At 49.3% G+C, this 21329-nt stretch overlaps 2 protein-coding genes across 2 annotated transcripts; one reads left to right on the plus strand and one right to left on the minus strand.

Moving 5' to 3' along the window:
- The first annotated feature begins 572 nt into the window (after positions 1 to 572).
- Positions 573 to 16451, plus strand: HDAC1 (histone deacetylase 1). The gene is made up of 14 exons (XM_082494293.1): positions 573 to 650; positions 4718 to 4830; positions 5289 to 5406; positions 8475 to 8549; positions 9755 to 9893; positions 10514 to 10655; positions 11808 to 11900; positions 12215 to 12323; positions 12443 to 12583; positions 13067 to 13175; positions 13281 to 13411; positions 14173 to 14319; positions 14437 to 14485; positions 14855 to 16451. Exons 1-14 carry the CDS (start codon positions 602 to 604, stop codon positions 14880 to 14882), a joined length of 1443 nt encoding a protein of 480 aa, XP_082350419.1. The 5' UTR covers positions 573 to 601; the 3' UTR covers positions 14883 to 16451.
- Positions 16452 to 18403: 1952 nt separating this feature from the next.
- Positions 18404 to 20620, minus strand: MARCKSL1 (MARCKS like 1). The gene is made up of 2 exons (XM_082494045.1): positions 20476 to 20620; positions 18404 to 20037 (listed from the first exon to the last, which is right to left on the minus strand). The coding sequence occupies exons 1-2, from the start codon at positions 20569 to 20571 to the stop codon at positions 19426 to 19428; spliced, it is 708 nt and encodes a 235-aa protein (XP_082350171.1). The 5' UTR covers positions 20572 to 20620; the 3' UTR covers positions 18404 to 19425.
- Between the last annotated feature and the right edge of the window lie 709 nt (positions 20621 to 21329).

Genomic DNA, 21329 nt, shown 5'->3' on the forward strand with positions numbered 1-21329 from the left:
TCTCACACCAAACCCCACCCCGAGGTGCTGCTGGGGGCCCGAGCCCCCCCCTCAGGCCGAGCCCGGCTGTGTCAGACCTCCCCCCCGGCCCTGCTCTCACCCACCCCGGGGGGCACAAGCCAGGGCCGGGGCCCGGGCGCTGCTGGAGGCCTCTACTTTGTGTGTCGCCCCCCCCCGGATGGTTCAGCCCCACCTGGCATTCTCCCCCCCGCCCCCCCCCGCAGCGAATGGTTTCGCCCCACCCACCTGGACCCTCTCCCCGTTTGCCGCCCCCCCCCCATCCCCCGCGCCCCGGCGATGGTGCATCCCGCGCGGCCCCGCCTCCGCGTCAGTGGTACAGCCCAGGCACCCCCCCGCCCCTCCGCGGCTCCGCCTAGCCTGCTAGCTCCCCCGCGCCCTCTCTCTCCCGCCCTCTGCGATTTCCTATTGGTCGGAGAGCGGGAGGGGGCGGTGCGCCCCTCCCCGATAGGCCGGGTGCTGAGCGGTGGGCGGGGCATGTGGGGCGGCGGGGCCCGGGCCCCGGGGCGGGCCGGGCCGGGTTGGGTTGCGCGGCGCGGCGCGGCGGGGCGGTAGGGTCTTGTCGCTGTGGGGAGGGAGGAAAATGGCGCTGACACAGGGGACCAAGCGGAAAGTCTGCTACTATTACGACGGTGAGGGGGTTGTGGGGCACCGAGGGGGGCGGCCACGGGGATCGCCAGGGCGGGGGAGGAAGAGGGGGTCGCTGGGGGTGGGGGGAGGGGAGGCGGTGCTGTGGTGGGGGAGGGGGCGGGGGTTGTGGAGGGCAATGGGAGGTGATGGGGGGGTGATGGGGGCTGCAGTGGGTGGGTGATGGGGGTCACTGGGGATGGGGGGGTGAGGGGTGGGGTAATGGGGTCATTGGAGGACATGGGGGGTGGGGGCTGCTCTGGGGGGGGCTGAGGGTAGTGGGGGTCACTGGGAAATGTGGGTCTGGGGGAGTGGGAGGGGTAATGGAGGTCACTGGGGGCTGCACTGGGGGATGGAGGAGTGGATATTTGGGCACTGAGGGACAGGAGAGGGCTGGGGGCTGCGGGGGGGGGGCGGGGAGCAATAGGGATGTGGGGGCAGGATTATGTAGGGACTGCAGTGGGATTGGGGGAAAGGGGAACACTGGAGGGCATAGGAAAGATTGGGGGGGGGTGGGGATGTGGGGGAGCATTGTGGGGGGAAGGGAAGAGGGAGAAAGGTAGGGGAGCAGTGTTGGGGAGAGATGGGGCAGGATAGGATGGGGAGGTGTGGAGATCTGGGGACTTCGGAGGTGGGGAGGGGTCTGGGATGGGGCGAGGGGCATTGAGGCTGAGAGAGGCTTTGGGAGCTGCGCTGAGGTGCTGAGGAAGGTCTCTGGGCTGTGGATGGGGAGCACTCGGGGAGATGCTGGGGGATAGGACGGGTTGTGGGGGAACGAAGGCTCCTTGAGCCGCGTTAAGAGGAAGAAGCACTCATGAAGCTCCCGTTGGGGTCAGCGGTGTTGCTGTCAAGCAAGGGACAAACCTGAAGGCGCTGGGAGCCAGACCAACTCTGTGGTTGTTTGTAGGGAGTTCCTGTGTCTTAGGAGCATTGTTTAGTTCTGGCTCTGAACTTGGCTGGATTGTAGACTGGCTTTTTTTTTTTTTTTTTTTTTCCTTTTATGAGGCTGGGGAAGCACTGCTTTGGGGCTATGTAACCATCCTGTTGGGGTAGGGAAGTAACGGGGTGTTAGAGCTGGCCAAATCCCAAGCTGGGTATCTTGTGCAGCTTCCCAGCTTCTACCTTGTAGTCTGTGGGAGAAATCACACTCACATCACCTCTGCACGTTCACAACCGCCTCCCCCCCCCCCCCCCCCTTTTAGGGGCAACTCGGTGCCTCGCTGATGGGCGAGCTCATTTTTAATAGAGTCTGTGATCACCCTCTGTGAAAGGTATTGTGCAATTCTCTATATCATTGTGTTTTTTAGTCTGTGAAATCAAATAAAAACTTTTTCTTGCTACTTTTTCCTGTTAAGTGGATGTGCTCAGTGTTCAAGCAGTAAATTGGACTCCGCTATATGTATCAGGCACATAGCGAGGGCTTTTATTTCTCTAGAAAAGTAAATCTAAGTGTTAGGTTTGTAACCTGTAATGACAGTTCCGCAGGGTCTCTGACTCAGCCGGTGTCTTTGGGAGGGCAGGGCGAGGAGGAGTCTGGATTAGAGCTCTGGGCGCAGCAAAACCAAGCCCAATTTCACGACACAACTGATCTCTATGCAACACCCATCATATCAAAATGTGGATGCTGGAGCTCTGGGCCCTAAAATGCCTGGTTTAAACTTTAAGAGTGCTTGAAGGGAGTGCCAGAACGCCACACATGCGCACGCGACCTGGATGGTGGGAAAAAAAAATGGTCTCTACGTGCAAACTTATCCCTGTCCTCGGAATATAACATGTTCACAAAGAAGCTTGTCAGTTTTTCAACAAGCTATAATCTTTAAAGGCACATAGTGATGTCTTAAATGTGAAATAACCAGTCATTTTGTTTGAAAATGCTAAACAGAGATGCTATCCTTGTAGTCTTTATTGCACAGTAACTACATGAAGTTAGTGTTATACACTCTTGTCTGTAGCTGCCCTCACTAATTTACTCTGTGGTGAGGTTTCAGTGCCTTGTTTCCCCTGCTCTTTTACGAGCGGCTGGCAAACATCCACAGCATGTCCTAGGGTGAAAGTGTGCTTTTATTGTCGGGGAAGGCATAATCTGCAGTTGTGGGAGGCCAGTCTGTTAGGGTCTTTTATTTTCCATGCAGGAAGGTTAGAGCAGCGCAATCTGGTGCGGTAATTTCCCAAAGGGAGGACCTGGGCGCTGTTTCGGATGGCGTGAGGGTCTCTTCCTTGAGCCACACATTTTAGATGGCGGGAGGGCATCCTGTGCTGGAGGAAGGAACCTGGGCAGCAGGGAAGGGTCTAGGTGGGATGGAGTGGATGGGGAAAAGGTAATTGGGTACTGTAAGGGTCCTTCGTGGAAATCCTGAGGAGCGTTGAGGGTATGTGCGAGGGTTTGAACTTGAACAGTAACTTCTCCTTTATTAGCTCCCTGTGTAGAGACTTGCTTAACCCTCGCAGACAGGAAGAAGTATCTGTTAAGTTCACACGCTCTTAATCTGCACTGAGGCTCGTCTGCTGCTCTGTAGGACTCGTGGTGGGATGTGTTTAGCAGTGTGAACATGAACGGGCTCTGGAAGTCGGGGTTTGCCCAGGGCGCTTCCCTGAGAGCCTGAAGTGAAGATGATGATGATTTTTTTCAAAGCCTCATGTAGTTTTGTGCTTGTATTTTTTTAGGTATGGTCTTGAACATCTCTTATTGAGTTCCCCAAAGCTTGATTTAACTTGATTTTACTGTAGGGATAGTTGCCCCAGTAAAATACCTTTGTACAAAGAACACCCCATTTCACCGTAGCGCCAGGTAAACTCCATCAGCAGAATTGTTTGGGTGTGGGATTTGCACCGTTTGCATCTACTTTGACTGAAAATAGGTCCATGTCCACAGGAGGAAAAACTACAGCTGCGTGTGGCAAGGAAGCAGCAGTTTCTCCTGAATGTTAAGATTGGTGATGAAATATTAATGCTCCCAACTGAGTCACCAGCCAGACCGGATTGGGTCTGCTGCTTCCTAAACCGATCGGGAGTTGTACAACTACATGAACGACTTCGTCTGGTTTCCCAAGAAAATGAGGCTTGTGTGATGTTGCTGCTGTGTGTGGCTGTCTGCACGTTTCCTGCTCTTGGCAACTTTTGGGTCTGTGCAGCCAAATCAAGCAGGAGACAGAAATCTGAAAGTTAAATTTCTGTAGGTTTCATGAAAATAAGTACCCTGGGAGAGGAGGGGGGGGAAAAAACAGTTAGTGGAGCCTACTGTGGGAGAGTGCGGCACAAGCTCAGCTTTTGCTAGGTAGGAAGGAATCTGCGTGGGGAGATGACCCGTGGGATATATTTGCAGAAAGGTAACTTCATTAATGCTGGTGCCCATAGAGCAGCTCGTCAGGTGCATCTGCGTGGGTGTGCGGTTGGTAGGGACCGGGGTTCTCCTGAAGGATTTCAAGCAATAAAAAAGGGTAACAATGATCTGAGCTGTAAAACTATAGCTGTGCTGCTGTTTGCTTATTGACAGAATTAGCTGCTTTGTATCTGGTTTCTCTTAGGTAAATAGTAAGAAACTGAGGCAAAGAGGCTACGTGCGCCGTCTGATGAGTCATTGTCTGAGCTGGGATTAAACTTGCATGCCTCTTGGTGTGCGGGTTTGTGCTCAGAGCACGGTTGCATTGCTGGGTGAAACCTGTGAGCTCTGTAAATGGGAAGTATCGTAGAGGACGCTGGAGAGCTGTTTTTTGCTGAGTGAGGACAGGCAGACGTGGTGCCCAAAGAAGCTGGAGCTCCCTCCTCTTGACTTGTGCAATGTGATGTTAGTTGCTCAGACTCTGCCTGGATTGCTTTCCCCAGAACTGGCATTAAAAAAATCCTTGTCTGACCGTACCCTAATTTCCAAATGTCCTGTCTTATTTGAGTCTAGGATAAACTTTTATGAATCTATGGGGATACCTGTGCAAACAAGATGGGAACCCCTATCCCCTGTACTGCTGAAGGACAGATAAAATGAGAGATGACCTGATGGCTCTTGCAGCTCGGCTCTGATTCTGTTTGAAGAAATTTATAGTTTTCCCTGCTGTAACAAAATCCTTTCTGCTCCCAGGGGATGTTGGAAACTACTATTATGGCCAAGGACATCCTATGAAACCCCACAGGATCCGGATGACCCACAACCTCCTGCTGAACTATGGCCTCTACAGGAAGATGGAGATCTACGTAAGTGTAGGGCTGGACATGAAGAGAAATATATGTGAAAGATCTTAGTTTATGTGCTAGGTTTTAATTTTGATGCTTCAGACTCATAAGTTCTCTGTTGATGAGCCAGAGGAAAGGAAAAAAATAAACAGTTTTGCTGATGTATTTCTGCTTTCTTCTGATTGCTTGTAGTGAGATGTTCTTTGCTTCAGATAAGCTTTGGAGACTGGAAAATTGCATTTCTCCCTGTAACTTAAATATTTTCTTTGTCTAGATACATAATACATGTCAGTCTCCAGTAGTGGCATTCTTGCGTTCGAAAATAAGTTCCTCTTGTTTAATGCTGCTCTTTTGAGTTTTTTGCTGTTCCTGGGAATAAATCTTAGATTGGAAATGGGAATTAGGGAGAGAGATGTGTTCCAAAACAAGGAGAGAGATGTGTTTCAAAACAAGCCTTGCTCTTTTTTTCCTCTTTGCAGCGCCCTCACAAGGCAAATGCAGAAGAAATGACCAAGTACCACAGCGATGACTACATAAAATTTCTGAGATCTATTCGCCCAGATAACATGTCTGAGTACAGCAAGCAGATGCAAAGATGTAAGCTATGCGTGTAGTGCTGTAGTTCCTGCCAATGTTAAAATTTGTGGTTCTGGGAATCCTAGGCCATCTTTAGAGGTTTGTGATAAAGAGAGGAGGAAGAACCATGGGAAATTGTCTTCCTCCTGACTTTGTTTTTAACTTTTCTGGTAAATAGAGCATTTAAAAAATGGGTCTCTCTCTCAAGCTAATACGCCATAAGAACTGAGGAAAACCCTTTGACCTGGCTGTCTTTTTTTTTTTTTGGTCTTGTCTTTTGATGGAAACTCTTCTAAATTGCCTTCCTGGCTCTGAGATGACTGAACTACTCCATTTACTGGATGTATTTTGTGTAATTGCTTATCTTTAACCAGAGGTATTGAGCTGGGAAAGGGTTCTGTAATTTAAAACAAAGCAACAAAAAAAAAAATTCCCAACTCATCAATTGTGTCCAAAATCTGCATTAATTCTGAAGGATTTTCAGGGCAACAGCAGTTTGGAAGTGGGGGAGGGATGAGATGCACAATGATACCTGTCCACTTTGTGTTAGAATGGTTTATTTTGTGAGTTAATCTCTTGTTCTAACCTCTCCAGTCCATGGAAGGGCTCTTCAATGGTGACTTTAATGTTACAGAAACCTTTTTTTTGTCTCTGCGACTCTGAGCTGATGTTCTTTGGCAACGACTGCAGCGAGCTAATTTTCTAGCCAGTGTAGACACACAGAGGGGAAGGCTTAAGGTTCATTTAGACAGTATTTTGGTCTTGCTCACTGCAGTCCTCAAGAGTGGAAAAAAGTTGTTAGCCCATGGGGTTCATTTATGTAGAGTAAGTGTAATCTCCAGTTTAGAAGAAATGGGGGTCTCAAGTCTGAAGCAGAGGCACTTGGAAACCTGGTATGAGCTGAAGGGGACAGATGTTAAGGCAAAAAGCGTGTAAGAGGAATGGGTAATATGGTTCATGAGTAATATACATTGAAAGACTTCCTACAGTAAATGATATGCCCTAATATACCAAATGACATATACCAAAGTACATATTTACACAAACTGAACTGTTTACCCCTGAAGCAGATATGGCTCATAAACGCCCACTCTGCTCTCTCTGGTAGTCAACATTTTCTGTACTGTACTTCCACAGAACTATTTTTACCTGAAGGAGGCAAAATATGAAAATTAGTCTTAAACGTGTGGAGGACAGAGCTTTTCTTCAGCGAGACCTGCAAAACAGTAGCCTCTGTGTAGCTGGAGAACTAGCACAGGGGGCTTGAAACAGAGATTAGGGATATAGGAGATGAGGTCACTGCTCCCAAATACAGTGGCAGGTCTCTGCAGCCTGCTTGGTGCTTCAGCTTTCCCTTTGAGGGGAGGATAGCTGCTATGATTTCCGTAAGGATGGTTCCGCCTTTATGCTTGGCTCTCTCTGGGTTGCGCTCTCCCAGATACAGAGCTCCTCACCCACCCATTGCAAGGGAGAGGGAGCATCCCTGCCTCTTATCTTCCACCAGAGCTTTATGCCTACAGTCAAGTGATTGACCCCTGTTATTAACATCCCTCATTAGTAGCCCTGGCTGCTTTGAATCTCCTGGTGGGGAAAAAGCCCAACTGGCTTCTGTTTACCCAGCAGCTCTTACCTTTGCCAGGTATAGCACAGGGATGCTTTCAAATACTGTTAGTGTTGCCCACAAAGTTCCGAGGGGCAGTGAAGGTAATGAACAGTCTCTAATTTCATTCTGCTGATGCCGTGTTGCCTGCCTGAGGACTTGGGAAGACTACTCTACAACAAATTAAACTTCTTGCCCTTTAGGTTACAATGGGAAGCATGTAGAAATTGATGACTTAAATTCTCCTCACTTAATGGGGAAGGCTTCCAACCACCTCTTGGCATTAATTGTTCAAACACTGCCAGTTGCCATGCCCTGCTGAAACAATTGGAAAGTGGGAACAATCGCTTCCTTCTGGGCCTCCTGATGGGTATTGTCCTTTTCAGAGATCCCTGTCCCGAACTGGGACCATTCAGGCTCCCTTATCACACAGTCTTTGTGGAGGCTGTGCACTGACGAGTTTCCAGTGCTGCAAAGAACTGTGTTGTTTGTGCCTTTCTCATTAAGCACAGAAGTAAACATTCTACAGATGTTGTTACAAAAATACAGATTATTTCTTTTGTTTGTAAAAGCAAATCTTGCAAAGTCTAGATTCACTACAAGTCTGGTGTTACTTTTAATTGTAATCATGAAACTGTTTACAGTAGAAATTTGTCCAGGCCAAAACTGCAGTACTGCTGAGAACTTAAAAAACTGACTGTCCAGTGTGAAGTAAAAGGAATGTACAAAGTGTAACAGAATAGACGTGGCTGTAAACTTCTTGTCCGGTACACACCACTGTCTACCATCTCCCCACTTTCTCCTGCAGCGCTGGCACTGTTTGCTTTCTCAACATCTCATCAGCAGTGCAGCAGGAAACAGGAGCAGAAAACCTTTCCCACTTGCTGTGGGGTTGTGTAACGGAGCGCAGTGTCAGCTCTGTAATCAGGAACAGCTCTGTTCCCCCCAGAAGGCACGGTGCGCCAGCAGCAGGGCTGCAGCGTGGCCCGTGTGGGGTGGCAAGGGTTGCTGGCCCCCGTTTTGCACAGCCTGTGTGTGCCCGTGGTGACCCACATGTGCTGCTGGATCAGGGCAGAACACTGTAAATGTGCCGTCTCAACAAGCGCGGCTTGAGTTGCTGCTGCGAATGAGTATCGGTATTACAAAGCTCTTATTGATAGCATCTCCTCTCCACCCACTCATTTTCCAACGTGATTGACTGGTTTCTGGATCCCTCGTAGCGCACCCCGGTAGATGGCGTGCCGTTCTCTCCAGAGCTCCTGGGACCTGCTTTCCCGTTTTCTTACAAGTCAGGAGCATCTTCCCTACAGCAGCAATGTTTTTGCCTCATCAGGCAATCCTCAGGTTGATTATGTTAATGTTTTACTATTTGTGTGTGGTGTTTTGTTGTTTAAAACGTTGGATTGCTTATCTGGTTAGCTTTTAAAATCAGAATGGTGGCATAAGTTTTGTGCTTTTGTCTTACTAACTCTTTTGTATTTTTTTCAAGTTAACGTTGGGGAAGACTGCCCTGTGTTTGATGGGTTGTTTGAGTTTTGTCAGCTCTCTGCTGGAGGCTCAGTTGGTAAGCTCACAAGTTGTACGTTCTTTGATTTTTCTCTTAAGCAGATGTATGTAATGTAGTTCTGTCTAAGAAATAAATTGTTGTAGGTGGTGGTGGGGAAGCCCTGTCAACCTCTTTCTGATTTCGTTAATAAATAGCTGCAGATTTCTTCCCATGCGAGAGTTCAACCCTTGCATATTGACAGATCCCTCTACATTTGTTAAGTGTCTCTTCGCTAGTCCAAGTTACTTCACTGAATACGTGAAGGACTCTGTAAGGGGTACGATAACATTGCCAGCAAAGACTTAGAACAAAACCACAGCAGCAACAGGGGTTTAATAAAAAAAAAAAAAATCAACGTGAGATTTACAGACGAAAAAGTTGTAAAAACCTTGCTCTGGGTGGGCATAACCTGGAAATGAAAGAAAAGGGTGGCTTTATTTGTTGTTGTTAACAAAAAGCCACTGTCTCTGGACAGGAGGCAAAATAGAACCTGAACCTGAAAGCCAGAACACTTAAAATGCTCTGTAAGCCGGAACATTTAAAATGCTTTCACTGTTTTCAGATACTTTTTTTCAGAAATACTCAGTATTGCGGAACTGTGTTACTGTGCATAGGCGTTAAAGCTTTGTGGGTGCTACTCCCACAATGACATCTAGAAGTCTTTATTTCCTGTAACACAGTTCAGCAGTACGTACAAGTACTGACTGCAGCATTTTTGCTCTCTGGTCCCAAGGCTGTAGATTCCACAGAACATATCATTTGTTTTGATCCTGGGAGACTTGCAAAATTTGCAGAAAGTTTATGAAGGGGCTGGGGGAAGAGAACTTCCTTTGCCTCAATGCATATTCAGTGACTCACCTAATATATGCTCGATAAAACCTTTCATTAAAATCTTCTGTTCAGGGCACTGAGAAATCTAAGCTGTCTTCAGCTGTGACCCCAGCTTGAATGCTGTGGACTTGTTTGTGCAGATTTCGTGCTCTGAGGCAAAAGTGGGAAGCAGTGAAAAGTGTGTGCAGGCAAAACAGAGGCTGTGTGTCTCTTCTCTTGCCTTTTGTTAGTTTGTTGAGACGTCCGCTGTTAAGCCCTTGGGCTTTTGCTTTGTAGACTACCCAAATGCACATGTAAGCAATGATGTGATCGTAAGGGACCTGTGCTTTGCCCCTCGGTCTCTGTCATGGGGCCTTTGCTCTCACGCTAACATTCTGTAATTCTCCCAACAGCCAGTGCTGTGAAGCTGAACAAGCAACAGACAGATATTGCTGTGAATTGGGCAGGAGGCCTTCACCACGCTAAAAAGTCGGAGGCTTCTGGCTTCTGTTATGTCAACGATATCGTCTTAGCTATCTTGGAGCTCCTGAAGTACGGGCAATGCTATTTACCCCTTTTTTTTGTCTGTTCTGCTGCATTTCCTCTGAGTCCTTAGCGCTTTCTTCCCAGTCTGCTCTTTTTGTTCCTTTTTATTTTAGCTGTGTTTGCCTGGGAGGGCTTAATCAGCTGTCTTTTGGGATGCGGTACCCTCTCTCCCAACGGGGTATGTCTAGCGGTGGCACTGTGCAGGAGGCAGAAGGCTCAGAGCATTGTGTGATTGCTCTTAGGCCCTTCTCTCTGCCGCCCACCCAGGAACAGGGGGCACAGCTGTAATATGTGACAGCTTTTGGTTCAAGGCAAACCTCAGTGGGAGGCTTGGCCATAAAAATGCAATCTATTGGCTGAGTCTGAATAAACGAAGTTGAGTCTGCCTTCAAAGATCAGTTGCAGCAGCAAAAGCCACTTTATTTTCCTCTGTGGCTCTGTTCCACTGCTGACCAAGGCACATGTCCGTTCTCCGCAGTTCTTTTGCTTGTAGACTCCGGAGAGGGAGCTGGCTGGTCGCTGTGCAGCCTGGGGAGTAGCACCAGGTTCTGTCTCTCCTCCTATTTGCTCTGCTGCTGAAGGTAGTTTCTGCTCTGAAGAAATGTACCGTTTCTGTCTGATCCTAGGTATCACCAGAGGGTGCTGTATATTGACATTGATATTCACCACGGAGATGGTGTAGAGGAAGCCTTTTATACCACAGACCGTGTCATGACCGTGTCCTTTCACAAGTATGGAGAGTACTTCCCAGGAACGGGGGACCTACGGGTGAGAATGAAGGCTTTGACGAAAATTACGCTAAAATTTGGTCTCTTCCGTCTGTTTGCTGTCATACTAATTTAACTAAAGTCACTGCTCTCCTGGGTTTTCCTGCTCTCAAGGTGGCATCCTTTTTCTGAGGGCAAAGGTGGATATGTGAGGCAGCTGGCTCAGCTCTTGGAGTGGGTGCTTTGTTCCTGCCATCGTGGCCTGTACAGTAATTAGGCTTTGATATCAGTCTCTTAGCAGCCTTCTGGGGGGATTATGCTCAGAAAAGTGACTCTGAGGATGGTGTGTTTGTCATCTGTAAGTACTTGCAAACGAAGCTTGGTCACAGGAGGTTTTGGGTGAAAGTTGATGAAGGAGTACTTCTCTGTGCTTTGGTTTATCTTGTTGGCATTTCCTCCTATGAGTCAGTTCTACATGTTAATGAATCATGCTGTTAACTGTGGCACTCTTTCAACTTAGATACAGGTGTGGTTCACTTTGTGACTTCTGACATTGCCAGAATGCTGTTCACAGGGGGAAAAGGTTCTTTACATTTTTTATATGCTTTTGAGTAGAGTTACATTTTTCTGATCTAAATTCCCAGAGTTTGGTGCTGGTGATGTGAACTTTTGTGCGGTGTTGGCATTCTTTCCTGGTGCAGCCACTCTGCAGCATAAATGAAATAATTATTTTTTATAAAACACTTGGGTATGAGAGAGATAATGGAAATGTAAAAAAATATATATTTTAAAGTAAAAATAGATTCCTCCAGTTACTAGACTGCACGGTCAGCCCAAACTGGTATTTTGGGCTGTGCATCTCTGCAGAGTGTACCGGTTTGGAACTAGAATCCTGGCTGCCAGGTTTATTGCTGTGTAAGAGAGTGGCTTTTGCCTGTGTGCTCACAGCAACGTGAAAGTGGTGACAGTAAGAGGTTTTTCTTCTCTGAGCACTGAGGGCCAAATGCACCCACTTCTTCCAAATAAGCTGCTGTTGGAGTCAACTGACTCTTGCTGCCTTCTGCCAGGACAGTGTTTGTCCGTGAGAGCCTAGGCTTACGTTCGGGTTACACTGATGGAACCCCAGACTTCTCTTCCTAATTTGGGACACAATTTGCACATTGTAGTTGGTTTTCTGGTGACTTGTGGTATCTCCTGTCTTTCACTCTAATAGGATATTGGTGCAGGCAAAGGCAAGTACTATGCTGTCAACTATCCCCTCCGGGACGGAATTGATGATGAGTCCTATGAAGCAATATTCAAACCAGTAAGTGAAGACGTCTTTGCTGAGTGGTTCTTTGTGGATCATGCTTTGTCATTGGGTGGTTCATGGAGCCATTCTTTGGGGAGATTGATTCGGTCTTCTGTGATAAGGTTCTTCAGGGGCTCTGCTCCTCCTTAACAATTGCAGCCTGTCGTCAGTAAGCTGCTCTTTGTTAGAGCCTCACTGTTACCAATGTAGGGGAGTCAGCAGCTGTGGGAACACTAGGGATGTCTTCATGGCACTTGCTGACATGGACATTACTGTGTTGCTGTGACACTGTCCTGTGGAGAGTGTGTAACAACGGGTTTCTTGTTTAGGTGATCTCTAAAGTGATGGAGACGTTCCAGCCTAGCGCAGTTGTCTTGCAGTGTGGGTCAGATTCTCTGTCAGGGGACAGGCTGGGTTGTTTTAATCTGACCATCAAAGGTGAGAGTACCGTACAGTGCCTGTGTTCAGCTGGCATACCTGATATAATTACCTTTCAGTGAAAAGTTTGTTCTTATGCCATGAAGCTATGACCTTTTCCCCCACTGCTTTTGCTGCAGGTCATGCCAAGTGTGTGGAGTTTGTAAAAAGTTTTAATTTGCCTATGCTGATGCTGGGAGGAGGTGGCTATACAATCCGCAACGTGGCTAGATGCTGGACCTACGAGACTGCTGTGGCTTTGGACACTGAAATTCCCAATGGTAATTCTCCCCTGGAGCCTTTGAAGCAAGACTAAGGGACAATGACACTCTAGTAACAAAGCTCAGGGAAATGATGGTGCTGTGGGAGAGGTAGCAGCCCTGAGATGTTTCATTAGCTCTTGATTATTACTGTAGAAAAGCTTTTGGATGTCCTGATTTGCAGTAGCTGTTCTTGTTTGCATTCTAGTCCTGTAGCTCTCCCGTCCAGCAAAAGGTACCCAGCAGCCTTGCCGTCTTACTGAAATGAGATGACCTTCTACTGAAAACTTTTGTGTGCACTGATAGTGTTTTAACTGCCAAGTAAGCTTTGACTGCCCTGTCGCTAAGTTGTCTGCTTTGGTCTCAATTTGGGCTAGGAGAGCTTCAGCTCCTATGCCTAGGGAAATGCAGTTGTGCTTTTCTATAGAAGTACAATGTGCCTGTGGTATTTTGTCACCAGGCCGGTGGTAATTTGGTGTTTATTCCTTTTTAACTTGCTTGCAGAACTTCCATATAATGACTATTTTGAGTACTTCGGACCAGACTTTAAGCTCCACATCAGTCCCTCGAACATGACTAACCAGAATACCAATGAGTATCTTGAGAAGATCAAGTAAGTGTTTGCTCCTCTTTGCGAGACTGACACCTTCTACTGGGGGCTTCACAGCCGTGGGTGGCATCTTGCTGACGGAGGTGTTCTTTTCCTGGCTGGCTCTAGGCAACGTCTCTTTGAGAATCTGCGCATGCTGCCTCATGCCCCTGGCGTCCAGATGCAGCCAATTCCTGAGGATGCTGTTCAGGAAGACAGTGGAGATGAAGAGGAAGAAGATCCTGAGAAACGCATTTCAAGTACGTGCTTGTCTCTGGCATAGTTGCGTCGCCCGGCTGGGAGGTGCACTGTTGGGAGCCTGTGGGTGCAAAACTGAGCCGGATCAGTTAGGGGGAGAAGCATGTGGGCTCTAAACTGAGTTACCTTGGTAAAGAGAGAGGAGGATGTGTATGATTTAGATACGTCTCTATTCTGGAGTCCTTCAGTTTGAATCGGTTCTCACCTTTCTGATTGATTTTGTAAGGTAAAGCAATGATGCTAGGCACTGCAGAGCCGATAGATTTCTTTTCCCTTGGAGAAATGGCACTTTTGCCAGATGATTTCCGTAGTGGGAGAACCTAAGTTTTAATGTGAGAATTTAAACAGTTCCTGTGATGTAGGTGCTATGACAGAATACTTTCTGGGAGACTGTCAGGTTTGATCCTAGAAGTTGTCTTTCACAGGGAAATGCTAGTTTATATCCAGATTGGCTGATGGCCTTTAGATCTGGCAGACAGATTTTCTCAGTGTGAAGTTGGTTAACCTGCTTATGCTGTCAAGTCTAGACATCACGCTGTACCTAATCCAAGTCGTACATGTGATCTTGGGCATGAGCAGTTAGGAATGATGAGTTAAAAGGTACGGCAGGTAGAAAGACAAAGTGGTTTTATTGTGGCCTAATTCTGACTTACATAGGCTCGTTAGTTCGTTCCAGTGTGTAGACATGCTTGGAGAAGTCAGTGCTTGGTGTCTCATGACTTCTGAATCTGCTCAAACAACCTCTTGTCCTCTCCGCACTCAGTCCGCAATTCTGATAAGAGAATATCCTGTGATGAAGAATTCTCTGACTCTGAAGATGAAGGGGAAGGAGGGCGCAAAAATGTTGCCAACTTTAAGAAAGCTAAGCGTGTGAAAACAGAAGAGGAAAAGGAGGAAGAGGAGAAGAAAGGTAAGCATGAGAGCTAGGACTGGAAGACTTCTCATCTCTGTGCAACTTTGTCTGGCCTGTATTTTCCTACTGCACTATTGTGCGTCTTTTGTTTTGTTTTGTTTTTTTTCCCCCTAGATGAGAAAGAAGAGGAAAAAGCAAAAGAGGAGAAAGCAGAGCCCAAAGGGTGAGCCCTGTCTCCTGGCGTGGCGATTAAATGGCTGCGCTTGTACTTCCTTGTGCATCTACCTGTGCCCCCAGTGGGATGTTGCACAACCTGAGGGGTTGGGGGAATGACGTGGTGGTTTGGATGGCTTTGTCACGGAAGAAGTTTGCACGTGTAGAACAGCACGCCTGATAAAGCGCACTGAGAGCAGAGCCCTCAGTGAAAAGGGCTTAAAAATACAGTGCCTCTGTTCAGTAACGTGTTACGAGTTTTAGAGGAAGATGGGCCATATAAGCAGCGTTTTTAAGGTTATGGCTCTGGCTCGTTAAAAGCTTGGGCGTGGCCCGAGCTGCTTCTTTAAACCAAATTCTTCACTGCTTGCTTCCACAGGGTGAAGGAAGAAACGAAATCCACCTAAGATGGCTGCAGCTGGACAGTACCTGTCAGTGCGTAGTTGTCATAGGTTAGCTTCTCTGGTTGCCTCCCATTCCACAGGATTTATATTTTATATATGTTTCTGTATATATTTCTATATAAATATATAAATGACTTGAGAACTGTAAATTATTCCTTGCTGCACTCCGCTGGGAGCAGACAGGGAGGATTCTGCGGAGTAGACAGACCTGCACTGCCCAGATTTGGTGACTGGGAAGTTTCACTCTTGCCTTCCACTGCCTCTCCTTAGTGTGTCTAAAAAAATCACTTCCTTTCTTTACTCTCTCCTCTGAAATAACCACCCTTGGAAAAGAATAATTTAAGTAGAAGTAGTATCTGCATTTCAGGTTAGGTGGAAAGATGGCCATGAAATTTCTTTTTTTTTTCTTTATTTGTCTTTTTTTTCTTTTTTTTTTTTTTTTTTTGTGGGAGAATGAGTTCCCAAATGAAGCCTGTGAGAGACTATTCCTTTGGTCTTCAGTTTGATTCCACCATGGCAAGTAACTGCAAGCTGGTGCCGCTTCTCAGGGTCAAATAGTGCAGTTCTTGAATAGAGTTGGCTACCTCCCTGCAGCAAACTTGTGGAAAGAGATGAAGCAGCTTAAAAGCAATCCGAAAAGCGCTTTAGTGAATCAGCCCAAGAGCCCTGCAGGTGCAGATCTGGAAAATGCAAAATGAAAATCACCCTAATGTGGTGGTTAATGTTTTCCAAGATCTTGCAGATCCAGTTAGTGTGGCAGCATTATGCATCTTAAGAGAAGGGATGAAATTTTTATACCTTTTTTTCTATACCTATGCCCCTCTTTGGGGGAGGAAGTGAGTTACTGCCCGTTTGGCCGCCTGCTTTGCTTTTCCTGCTCGTTCTGCCCTCGGCTACATGTGCCGTAATGTGCTTTCTCAGTACTGATCTGCGTCCTTGGCCGAAACCACTGCAGAAACTCCCAACTTGTCTGAAGGCCAATCCCTGCTGAAACCTCTTGTCGATGTGTGTTGCTCGCTGAAAAACACTTCTCTGAAATGAAGTACAAATGTTTTCAAGTTGAGCCTTCCCTCTCTCTCGCTCTCAAGGCCAGTAAATACGGAGAACCTTTTTATCAGCCCTCTGAGCTGTTATCTTTATAAGGGAACAGCAGATGGGGCTCTGTACATTTTTATAACTACTCCTCTTCCTACTCCCACGCATTATGTCACACCCAAGAGTCTTTCGTGACCAGAACTGGCCTTTCTTTTGCATCTTGTTTTGTACAGCTGATGGTTAGGTGAGCTTTTGGTGAAATGCTTTGCAGAAGTTTTGCAGGCAGTTTTGACTCACTGCTCTCCTTTCTCAGGGGGATTCCTCTGTCCATAAGAGGATCTGTACCTCCCACGGAGCGCTGCTGATGGTTTCAACTCTAATAATGCTGCTAACTTAACACAGGTTATTTTTTAAATGTTTTATTTTTTTAAATACTTTTTTTCCCCCTTTTCCACCGTGAGTTTTTTAGTCTCTTTGAAACCGAGTGATGTGTCACTCCCGCTCTTCAGTGTTTGTATGTGAAGCGAGAGAGATCAGTGTATCTTTGTGTTGGGGGGGGGGAGGAAGGGGGAATATATTGTGGTTTTTTAAAGATGCTTTTATTTTGAATTTTGAGAACCTTTGTAATAAAACTGGTACATTTCTACGGTTGGTGTGAGTTTGTACTGCTTTCTGCTGAGAGGAAACACTTGGTTAGAGGGGCAGTTGGTTGTTTATCGGAGCTGTTGCTGGAAAACAGCGCTGTCCCTTGGTCGTGATCATGATGTGGTGTAGGTCCCAGGGACGAAACACGACAGCTGTAGTAAGGCTTTGGAAAGAAAGGTGTGGCGAGGCACGATTACTTCCGCCCCTCTTTCAAGGAGAGGGCTAGATGTGTCGGTTCAAATGAAGCAAAATGGTCACTGAAACATTTTATTTGGAACATACTCTGCGCTGCACGTGAAAGATTGCTTTAGTTTCTTTTGTAGATGTTTATTCTGCCCCCCCCTTACCGTGTTTTATCAAATAGCCTTGAAATTCTCCTCCTGACCTTTCTCTCCAGAAAAAGTAAGTTGAAATACTATGGGTTTTGTTTGCTCACAGCTCTTCTACTCCAGGTCACTGAGGTGGTTGTCTCTTTCCTAAATTACAGCTGGGTTCTCCTCCAGCGGCGTTGCTGATGCTAATTGGGTTTGTTTGGAGTTGTGGTACTTCATGCAGCTGATGCTCTGAAAGCAATGCTAATCTAGAAAAGGCATAATTATGTTACAGGGAGGGAGTATCTTTTGGACGAACTGAAGTGGGTTTTATCATGTATTCAAGTGAAAAAAAAAAAATCTTTAATATAATTAGCAGCAGGTTAATTCTGCAACTGAGCTGTGATCACACCTGAAATGGACACAAAAGGTTCATAAGCCAAATCTGTTTACATAGTTAAAAAAAAGCTTTTTGTGGCACAGTTGACTTTTCATTGCCGTAATAATGCTCCAGGAAACTTAGTTATCCCTTTCACCACAGCAGGCAATCAAAATCCTCTCCTCCTTGAACAAAAACAACTGTACGATTGGAGTCGCCCTTGCCAGATCGCGCCTGCCAACGTGCGACTGCAGCCCTTCTCTCCTCCAGTGCTGCTTAAAATGGCTGCCGCGATGCTGCTCCGCGTCTCGGCTGGGGCACAATGCAGCTGCGTCTCGCATGACAGACCGCCGGCGATCTTACAAGTAATCCGCAGGCCACAGTGCTTACATTTAAAATACAGTTTTTAAATTTTTTTGCCCCCCCCCCCCCCATCCCAAATGAATAGGGATGAATACCCTGCTGCATTTGGAAGCAGGTCACTTGCTTTAGCTTCCCGCTATCCATAGGAGGATGTGGATGTGCTGTGTAAAACTAAGAGGTTTTGGCCATTTCCACCTACCTCGAGGGCAACAGAAGAGCCGCGATGGTCCTTGCCCCGGGCCCTACCTTGCCAGGGCGGTGCCAGTTGGGCAAACACCGCTCCTGGCTTTTCTCCATCTCCTTTGCCAGCCAAACCAGCAGGGGCAGGTGATTAGACAGGAATTAGGCGCAGGCCATTAAACGGAGGGGCTGTGTGCGACCGCCGCATCCTGAGCGGGCAGGAGGAGCCCTTAGGGGGCTGCAGCCTTCAAGCCCTGAGCTGCTGGAAAGGATCAGTCTCAGGGGGGAAAAACCACCTCCGTGCCGGTCACAGGAGAAAGGAGAGAGGCACCCATTGTGCCTTCATTTTCCCTTTGGAAGTAAATCCATGCTCCCAGTGCATAGCTCTTGTGCTCCAGCATGCCTTTTTCAGGAAAGAGGAGCCAATCCTATCCTAACACCATTAAAAAAAGATTTAAAAAAAAATGAAGAAACCCAGCTTAAAATGGGAATTTCACCCAGTAGCATTCCTGGGCTCCACCTTATAAGAAAAGGCTTTTTTTTTTTCTCTCCCCCCACCCCACCCCCAACCAGGAAAAAATGGGTTAGATCTCTAAGAAAAGGTAGGGAGCAGGCAGGCGAGCAGCCATCCTAAGGTAGGGAGAAGAGGCTGGTGTGAGAAAGTCCTTTGTGGCTGTAGCTCTACATCTGCTGCAAGTCAATTAACTGCGAGCAGAGCCAGGGCTGGAGCGATTAAATGCAGCAGCTGTTGAACTAAATAAGCAACTGCTATCTTCCCCGGCCCTTGTCTGGCACCCAGGACAAGAAGGACTCGAGCTCACCCGTAAAGGGGTCACCATTTATTCCTTTCAAATGTTACAAGAAAGCCCATACAGCTCTTTTTTTTTTTTTTTCCCCGCTTTTTTTTTTTTTTCCTGGAAGTTAGAAAATTTGCAAATCAAGTGTTTTGGCCATTAAAAAATTATTTACAGAGAAAACAACGTGGCTTCACATTATACAGCTGGCAGGCCCCCTCCCTCCACCCCACACCCTAAAAGTTATCCCTTAGAAGCAGAATTAAACACAGCGGACTTACAAGCCTTATGGTTTTAAGCCAATAGTAAGATGTTATAAAAAAAAAAAAAACCAAAACCCAACCTAACCAGATTAGCTTTTAAACCATTGATTTCTATAAAAAGCACAAAATACTTTAAATGAAGTCAGAACTGGGAATGTAAACAGAGAGAGAAAAAAAAAAAAATAAAAATCCCTTGAACAGTCACTGTCTTGCTGGGCTTCGAAGGCTGCCGGGAGGAGAGGGGACAGTCTGGAGACCAGCAGAGAGACCAGAGTGGGATGGGAGATCTGGGGGTCTCGCAAACTGTAAATTCCAGTTATGTCCAGGATAGTCTTCCTCCACAGTTTTAAAGGATTCGGGTAAAACTACTCCCAAGTGATGGTGGCGGTGGTAATCCAAACCAGCTTTCTAACAGGGGAGGGGGAAGAAAGAACTGGAGGAGGGGGTGGGTTTTAGAAAGCGCTGTCAGTTGTAGGTGGGACGGGAGGTGTGCGGGCAGGACAGCGAGTCCGTGGTGTTACCGGGATGGAGAGGACGGGTGTGAGAGTCTTAAGTTGGGACGATGCCAAGTGGGCTCTACTCTTCCTTCTGCTCCGCCGGAGTTGTCGTAGGCTCAGGCCCTGCTGGTTTTGAGGGCTCCCCTGGTTTGGCTGTGTCTCCGTGGCTTTCTCCTGCCTGCTGCTGCTTCTCCTCCTCCTTGCTTCCACCGGCTTCGGCATCCTCCCTCTTGGGCTCGGCTCCCTGCTGCTGCCCCTCCGCAGCGGGGCTGCTCTCCCCGGGGTTCCCCTGCTCCTCTGCCGACCCCTCCTCGGGGGGAGCCGACGGCTCCATCCCACCGGCCGGGACGGTGGGGGTCCCCTCTGCCTTGCCTTGGTCCTCCGTCGGAGAAGACCCAGAGGAGTCCCCGGCTTCTTTCTTGTTCTTCCTAAACGAGATCCCACTCAGCTTGAAGGATTTCTTGAAGGAGAACTTCTTCTTCTTCTTGGGGGTGTCCTTAGGGGCCGCGGCACCTTCGAGTTTAGCATCCCCCCCTTCGGCGGGGGGAGCGGGCTCAATGGCGTCCCCGCCGCCCGCCTCCCCCTTGTTCTCCTCCTTGAGGGGTTCAGCTGAGCCGTTCCCGTTCACGGGCACCGTTTCGCCGCCCGCCTTGGGCGTCATGTCCCCGTTGAACCTCAAATGGCCGTTCTCCTGCGGATGGGGAGGAGGGGGAAGATGGGGAGGGGGATAAAGAGGGAGCGGAGCAGCGCGTTAGGCACAGCCGGGACGGGGCACCCCCTCCCCAAAGCCCCGCACCCACCCGGGGACAGGGGGTGCACCGGGTGTGTGGGGGGGTGAAGCACCGGGAGGGATGCACGGAGGAAGGGGGGGTCACGCTGCCACCGGGCGGCGCCCGCGCTCCACGCCCGGTACCGGGGCGCGGCGGCGGACGGAGCTCCCGCCCGGTACCGGGAGGGAGCCCGGGGCGCGGCGCGGGCGGTGCCGCATCGCTCCGGTGCCCGTCGGGCAGGAGGGTCCCCCCGGGTGGCCGCCGCCGCCCCATCCCCACCGAGCGGCCGCCGCCGCCTTTGTCCGCCCGCCCCGGCGGGGCGCACGGCTCCGCTCCCCGCTGCCCCTCCCGGTACTTACCTGCCCGTTGGCTTTGCCGGGCTCGGTGGCGGCGGCGTGGCCGGTCGGCGGAGCGCTGCCCTCCGCCTTGGCCGCCTTGGAGCCCTGGCTGCCCATGGTGCGGCACGTCGGGCGGACCCCGCCGCGGCGGGCGGGCGGACGGCGCCGAGAGAGAGTGGGCAGAGCCCCCCGCAGCCCCGGTAATAAGGCACGGGAGCGGGGGGCGGGCCGCCGCCGAGCCCGCCCCGGGGGCGGGGGGCGGGGGATGGAGCCACCGCCCCGGCGGGGATGGGGGTACGGGCGGCTGTGCGCCCCCGGAGGCCGGGGCAGCCCCGGGCGGGGGGAGGCCAGGCTGCGGGGAGGCGGTGGGGAAGGGGAGTGGGGTGCTGCTCCCCACAGCCCCCTCACCCCCGGGGTGCTGCTGGTCCCAACCCCGACACCCCTGGGGTGTCTCTGCCCTCAACCCCATCACCCCTGGGGTACTGCTCACCCCAGCCCCATCACCCTTGGGGTGCATCTGCCCCCAGCCCCATCACCCCTGGGGTGTCTGCCCTCAACCGCATCACCCCTGGGGTGTATCTGCCCCCTCGCCCCCCAGGCTGATGCTCATCCCAGCCCTGCCACCCTCGGGCTAGCTCTGTCCCCAGTCCTGTCCCCCCCGGGGTGCTGCTTATCCCAACCCCAACACCCCCAGAGTGCCTCTGCCGCCAGCCCCATCACCCCTGAGGTCCTAGCCCGGACACCCCTGGGGTGCCTCTGCCCTCAACCCCGTCACCCCTGGGGCGTCTCTGCCCCCTTACCCCCTGGCTTGGTGCTCATCCCAGCCCTGTCTCTCTCGGGCTACCTCTCGCCCTGTCACCCCTGGAGTGCTGCTC

The sequence above is a fragment of the Vanellus vanellus genome (assembly GCF_965231255.1).
Source record: "Vanellus vanellus genome assembly, chromosome: 22".
NCBI lineage: Eukaryota > Metazoa > Chordata > Aves > Charadriiformes > Charadriidae > Vanellus > Vanellus vanellus.